Here is a 7,333-nt window from a genome sequence, read left to right on the forward strand (position 1 = left end):
GGCAGCTGATTCTGAACACTTCCACAAATCACTGTCTGTAAACACAGTCTGTCACGTCATTTTCAAAGCTCTTTCACGCAAAGAAGAAGCCACATGTGAACACCATCCAGAAACACTGCCATCTTCTCTGGACCAAAGCTCCTTTAAAGTGACGGAGACATAGTGGAAAACCGTTCTGTCGTCGGATGAATCAAAATTTGAAATTCTTTTTGGAAACCACAGATGCTACGTCGTCTATATTAAAAAGGAGAGGAGGCCATCGGGCTGTTATCAGCACACAGTTCAAAAACCTGCCTCTCTGATGGTATGGGGGTGCATTAGTGTCTATTGCATGAGCAGCTCACACATCTGGAATCCATTAATGCAGAAAGAAAAAAAGTGTATACAGATTTAGGACCAATATATGCTCCCATCAAGCAAAAAAATCAACAAAGACCAAGAAGTAATATATTTCATAGAGGTAAACCTGTCCTAACATTTTTGAGATGTGCTGTTGCCATAAAATTTAAAATTATCTTGATTTTTTTTTTTAAATAAATAGCTAAAAATTGTGATGTTTACTGTTCCAAAGCAATATTAATAAAACATTCTGTTTTTAATTTACAGTTTACACAGCGTCCCAATATTTATCAAGACTGGGGTTGTAATTAAAATATACTTATTCTGCCATGGGTGTGATTAGATGACAGTGCCTTATGCCCAACCATTGATGTGTTTTTAAGGACATTTAACATCATCTTTGTGCAGTTTTGAAAATGACATTATTTTAGCTTTTCAAGCTTATGCTTTTATTATTTTATTTTTAAACTTTAGCTTCTACAAAAAGAAAAAAAAATCCTGTTGCTCACTATATACTATAAATAGATGAGTTAATGTCATTTTTTTCTCAACAAAAATGACTGAGATATTCTGACAATGTTGCATTTTTCTCTGAAGAAACCTCAGAAATACTTTATCTAGACTCAAATATTATAGTCTTATTAAAGTATGCATTTAGTGAATGATGTTAAATTGCTGAATACAAGAAGAAAATATGTACCGTCAGTTTCTTTGACCTGAACTCCAAGTCGAGACGACTCGTAGTCCTATTTAGTTGAAGCACTTGGCTGCTGAGTGGCTACGTAAACTATAACCTATATACTGTACAGCTAAATCCTGTTTCCTTCCTGGTATTTTCACCTCATCATTCTGCTCTGAAAGAACTTGACAGAAGGATATGAAACATTTATGCAGAGCCTATAGAAACAATCAGCCAAAGCGTGACAAATCATCACGCTAATTTCACTTAAACAGGCGGGATGTGTGGAATAAAAGTCAGCTGATGTAATCCATAAGAAATGTTGCTTGAAAATGCAAATTCCCCCCCCCCAAAGTACAAATTAAATTGAATATTCACTGACTGAATTTAAAGACATGTTAGTGCGACCCCTAGTGGATCATTTCAGGTTTAAATATGATCTGAATAGCTTTTGTATTTAAACAGAAGCACGAAATAAGCTACTAATATAAATGTTTAGCCAGCTACTTCATAGAAATTTTAGTCCACCTTTTTGCATTTTTTTAAATCAACATCTCCACATGATTATTTAAAAAAAAAAGTTCTGATATGTCAGTAACCCTGCAGCCAGGTCTTGAAATTTAAAGAAATTTGCCGAACGATGCAACATTTTTGTGTTTGAAGGCAAAAAGAGAAAGAGAATAATAATAATAAAAGTAGATTATTATAAAAGCATTTACTTCCAGCACATTGGCAAAGAAATAAAGCACCTTTGCAGGCATACACAAGACATGATATTAGGGTTCTTTTTTTTTGTTTGTTTTTTATACATCAGCAGAGCAGGCAAACAAAATGAAGCACAGAAATGGTCGGATATTTGACATTTCTCTAACACGCCGTTTGCAAATTCATTTAGTGGCTTTCTCAAAACTTGGACACAACTTAGTTATCATGCCATGTCATGGTTACAACATTTAAACATACTTAAAACAAAGTGATTTTCTTCTTCCAACGAGTGAGCACCCATGAAAATCTAAAGTTACAACCTGAATCCTCCATTATCACAAAACAACAACAAAAAAAACATAACTAAAGCCATATTCTGTGGCAACTAGAACTGCACTCCTCAGTGAGATGAAGCCCGAATAAATAATGAATCATACAAGAACGCAGATATGTTGAGATCATCTTTGTTAGCGTTGAACATTTTCAAAAGACTACCTGGCACATTTACTGAAACCAAACCTTTTCACCATCCCTCAGTGGCTCCTAAACAAAACGATCCCATCTGGCACGAATTATTCTCCTTTTTTTTTAAAAAGAAAAACCTCCTTTTCCTCCTGGTAGATATGGCTGAGAGGCAGATGGCTACGATTATAACTATTTTCACCAACGTGTTCCTTGGAAGAACTGCAGCCCCGGTATTAGCCCTCGTTCATAACCCGAATGTTTCACATCACACCGCAATTCCTCCGTCGAAACTACACTCAGTATTTAAACTCGTTTTCTTCCGAGTTTACACAGCGTAACACATTTTATTTCGCTCATTTTAAATATATTACTTACAAACCTAATTGAACTCAAATTTGCTTCTGCAAACCAAATGGTATCGTAATGATGAACTTCCTTAAAACTTTTTAAATTAGTGGTGGCTTTTCGTGGACAAATCTGTAACGGTCTGGTTATTTGACACAACTTATAAAAACGGTAGTATCTAACTGGGCTGCTCCCGAATGTCTTGTGACTTTTAAACTTCCTCGTGTGAGTCGCAGAAGCATACAGTGTTGTCGCTTGATATTTGAACGTGCTCGGAACGGAATAAAAAAAATTTGTGCAGCACCTTTTTTTCCAAAAATAGCCACAAAGTCAGTGTGGGCGTCTCCAACCCACCAGAGGCTAAATTTAGTGATAGAATGGTCCAAATCTGCATATTTCAAAGGTGTTCCATTAAATTAGGTTGGTACAAAACAACAAAATGATGTGCACGGCCAAGAATACAGTTGTATAACTCGTCCACACAAAAGCAATTCTGTTTTTTTTGTTTTTTTTTTAAGCTGGCCTCTCAAAATGCAGCCGCACGGCTCACCGACCGCTTGGTTGCAAACACTCAGAGTTCTGTTGGACTGCAATGGAAAATTTACACATTTTCTCACAATTCTGAGTCACCCAGCTAGCCTCCCAGTAGCCGCAGCTCAGTGAGATACCACCCTGCGTTTCTTTGTGCTACGACGCTCCGTTTAAAAAGACGAGAAGTTCTGCTGTTCAAAATGTGCTGGTAGAGTCCGAATAAACTGAGCTTAAGTTACTGCTCGTCCAGGTGTTCTCGTTCAGCTACAAAATAATAAAAAGACACGCGGCATTTTACCCATCTTTCTCAGTACTGTATCAATCTGTATCAGCTTGCCTATAAATGCAGTGTGACGAGCTGTCTAATTACCAGCCGGTGAGGTCTGAGAACGCCTAGATGGTGTCATTATCAGTCTCTCAACAGTAGATAGTCTTTGACGGTCTCCGGTAGAGGAAGCTCTTTTACAGCGGTGGGAAGGAACTGCACGCCGAGACTCTGCCGTATGGCACAGCGTGCCAGAGAGCGCAGCGTCGGAGCCTGAGTCACCATGTTGGTCAGCCTCGCCAGCAGCTGGGGGTCTTTACTCAGCTCTTTGGGAAGGGTGCCGTCGGCGCGCCGTATCTCAAACCGCCCCGCTGCTCGACACAGCAGCTCCAAGCACTCCTCCTCCTGTTCGGTACCCAGGCCCCGGGCCAGCAGGGCCACCAGTCGGGATATAGGGGTCTGACCTTTCAGGTTTGTCACGTGGACCTGCGCACCGTAGTCTAATAGGACTTTGACGCTCTCCAGGTTGCCCTTCATCGCTGCCCAGCTCAGAGGCGTGTCATTGTTGTAGTCCCGGGCATTGGGACAGGCGCCGCTCTCCAGCAGGGCCCTCACACACTCAGGGTTGTCTTTGAAGGCAGCCCAGTGAAGCGGCGTGTCCTTGTTGCCATCCAGGGCGTTCGGCAGGGCCCCGTACTCCAACAGCAGCTCCACGCAGCTCTCGTCCTTCTCAGCGGCGTAATGCAGCGCGGTGCGGTTGTAACCATCCAAAGCATTCACCTAACGGAGGAAGAGCATACACTGAGCGACCACCTTCAAAGGGAAAATACAACTTTTAGGTCACAACTGGTGTTCAATTTTAGAGCATTTAGGTTCTGATTCACCAAAAACAAACCCCTGTTTGAGTTGGAATACACATCAGGTTCAGAAATAACAATTTGTATAAAGTTTGAGATGATTCAATCTTGAAAAAAAAAACAAAAATACATATTTATGCTCAAGACTTCATATATAAAAAAAATCTATGAAAACCTGTTTACAGTGATTTGATTTCTGCAAAGAAGTGTTCATTTTGAATTTATTGCTTCACTTTTGAAAGTTGTGAGCCCTACAAAAAAAAAGATAAAATTGAGTCAGATATGAATAAAAGGTAACTGAGATTTGTTTGTTTTTTTATACATGGCTGCCTGGCTGAATGAAGGTCAGTCTCAAATTGATTAATACAACATTTTTTTTTAAATGTTACAAAGAAGTCTGTTATGATCAAGAAAATAAGAAAACTGACTGTTTTGCCAATTTCCAAAATTACAACTTTTCACATTCTGATGTGTTTCTGTGTAAATGCAAAAGGAAAACCAAACTAAAAAGCACAACTACAAACCAAAATATTTGCGTCTTCTGTCTCTTGTCCTGTTTTGCCATGATGCTTTGGCTTTATTTTTGACAGAATTTTAGACCCAACAATCCCCCCCACACACACTTCTCAGGCGTCTTTAGTTAAAGGAAAGATTAATACAAACAGATTTGTCCATATTTGGGCTGACTTTTCATCTCTCGGAGTCAAAAAATGAGCCTAAATCTTCCTGGTCTGATGCAGAAACATTACCAACGTACCTCTGCACCCTTCTCAAGCAGCAGCTCCACACAGTCAGCATCAGCAACCATACAGGCACAGTGAAGCGGTTTGAGCGTGCCGTGCATCCGGTTCACATCAGCCCCCTTTGAAATGCAGAGATGACGACAGAGGTTTTACTGACGGCGCCTGACGCACACCGTTCGCTTTCGGGAGCTGACATACCTTTCGAATGAGATCCTCCACGTTGTCGTGTGGAAACGAACGGATGGCTGCGATGGTGCGGATGAGCCGCTCGGACAAGGAGTATTTACTTTGAATGCTCTGCATGATGTACCACATAGTAGAGCTCATGTGTAACAGAGGACCATGGCACCCAGGCAGGGGTGACACTGCAGCACGCTACAGCACATTTTTCAAAAAAATAAAAGGGTTAGACACAACAGGTTCAGAGAAAAAGTACAAGAACTTATTTAATATGATGCTGTGGTTTTTCCTTGACAAACTTGTGGCAGAATTAAGCATTACAAGTTTAACATTTTCTCAGACATAGGCATTCTGTTCACCACCTTTTACCAATGTTTTGTTTTATTTTGACATGTTATGCACATTTATTAAACACATAATAACACCAGAAGTTAGGTTAGTTGATCCGGCTTGATTATTGTTTATTGTTTTAATCGTGAGCTTCTTATTTTTGTTTTCCCTTTAAATTTCACGTAATGCAAATGTACGCTGGCTGTAAGAAGCAAAACACAACAGCATACGAGGAAACAAAACTGTAAGATGAACTAGTCAGTTTCCTGACACGTCAGGTTTTTATTGTGCTTTCCGAAATGTTTCATTGTTTCTCAACAAGCGTTTCATTTCTGTTTTGATCGCTGTGCTTTCTGTGAATGCTGTGTTGTGTTTGTTGTTGTTTTTGCCTCTACTAAAATGCTTAGTTTCAGAGAAAAAGGAAATAAACTGTATTATTGAAATTAACATTTACATTTCAATTAATTAAAATTGGAAGCAAGAAACAAAAGACTATTAACATTCGCCTATATACATTGTTTTTGTTTTGATTTTAATACTTTACTAGCAATATTGTTCAGGTACTTATGTTCCCAAAACAGTTCCTACTTTGGACAATCAGCAGCATCAGTCTGTAAAGATCAGATGCTGCTGATACTAAACTGAAAGCAAAATACTAAACAGACAATGTATATAACAAATCTGTGACAACAAGTCAACTCACACTGCAACACAGTTCACACTAAGAAGTTACTGTAAAGTTTACAGCTTGTAAATATTGTGCGAAAAGGCGCTGGAGGCCGGTTTATGGAGTAAACAAAGCCTATATCTTATAGCATCCAGTTAGCTAGCTGCGAGCTGGCATTAGCATCGAAATACAAAGAACAATCGACAGCTGCAGTCGTAAAAAATCAAATGACACTGCCTCCAAACACCTGTCAGCTCGAATCGAAAGCCCCTTTTGCATAAAAGATAAATAAAACACAAATGTTTGTCAGAAAACGTACCGTTTAAAGTCCACAGCTCTGGGGATCTGGCAGGTCTGGGCAGCTAGCTGCTCAGTTTAACATAAACACGAAACGTCACTCAGCCACGCCTTCGGTCAGCGTCGAGCTGTCAACCGAGAGGCTGTCGGCAGATGTTTCGGTCGGAGCCGCGGATTGTTCTCCGTTTCAGACGAAAAATCAGCGTGTGCCGGGTCCGAGAGCACCGTCCGTGCTCATAGTCCCAATATAGGCATGTATGGCGGCGGCGGCTCGGGCAACCACCGGCAGGGCATTCCAGGAATACCTTCGAGTCGAGCGACACGGAGCAGCCGTCAGGTGTTGTACTTAATGATGTGACCAGGTTATGTTGCGACCCCGGGAGGCCCAGCTGCTCAGTCGACCGCATCCAGACCTCACCGCCTTTGTAAAAATAAAATAACTTCCTCTAAAAACGAGAGACAGCAAGCTCAATTTGTGGCTGCTAAAAACATGACCATAAACATGAACAGCCAGACTGTTGACTGATATTTTATTTTTTACAATGATGCCATATTTAATCTTGGGAAAATGTGTCTTGCACTCTTGAGAATTAGACATTTTAGTGGAAAAGATGCAAAATATAAAAACAATTGAAATGTAAATTAAAACATTCCATTTGTCAGCACATTTCATGTAAATGTTCCACTTATAAGACAACTTTAATAATAACAAATACACAAATGTTTCTGTCAATATTAAAAGATAAAACAGCTTGGCAAGTGAAATGATAAACTTGCCTAAATTATTCAGGTAGTTTTCATCACATGGGTAAAAAAAGCTCGATCAAACTTTGAAATATCTTTAGTATTTGAGCAATAATTAAAACAGAAATAGTATTTTCAGCTAAAATGCAGTGAATGCTAAGTGCTGAATGACTGCTGAAGTTTGCT

General features: G+C 39.7%; 1 protein-coding gene across 1 annotated transcript; it reads right to left on the bottom strand.

The window, feature by feature from the left end:
* Positions 1-1,714: 1,714 nt before the first annotated feature.
* asb8 (ankyrin repeat and SOCS box containing 8) lies at positions 1,715-6,728 on the bottom strand. Its single transcript, XM_017430867.3, has 4 exons — positions 6,426-6,728; positions 5,128-5,304; positions 4,944-5,048; positions 1,715-4,109 (listed from the first exon to the last, which is right to left on the bottom strand). The coding sequence occupies exons 2-4, from the start codon at positions 5,254-5,256 to the stop codon at positions 3,474-3,476; spliced, it is 870 nt and encodes a 289-aa protein (XP_017286356.1). The 5' UTR covers positions 5,257-5,304; positions 6,426-6,728; the 3' UTR covers positions 1,715-3,473.
* Between the last annotated feature and the right edge of the window lie 605 nt (positions 6,729-7,333).

This window comes from Kryptolebias marmoratus, linkage group LG8 (genome assembly GCF_001649575.2).
Source record: "Kryptolebias marmoratus isolate JLee-2015 linkage group LG8, ASM164957v2, whole genome shotgun sequence".
NCBI classification, from domain to species: Eukaryota; Metazoa; Chordata; class Actinopteri; order Cyprinodontiformes; family Rivulidae; genus Kryptolebias; species Kryptolebias marmoratus.

Excerpts from the sequence above, each read along its gene's own strand:
- asb8 (XM_017430867.3), bottom strand. The coding sequence starts at position 5,256 with ATGAGCTCTACTATGTGGTACATCATGCAGAGCATTCAAAGTAAATAC. Across the intron at positions 5,049-5,127 it reads TGGAGGATCTCATTCGAAAG|GGGGCTGATGTGAACCGGAT; the intron begins GTATGTCAGCTC and ends TGCATTTCAAAG. Across the intron at positions 4,110-4,943 it reads TGCTTGAGAAGGGTGCAGAG|GTGAATGCTTTGGATGGTTA; the intron begins GTACGTTGGTAA and ends TTCCTCCGTTAG.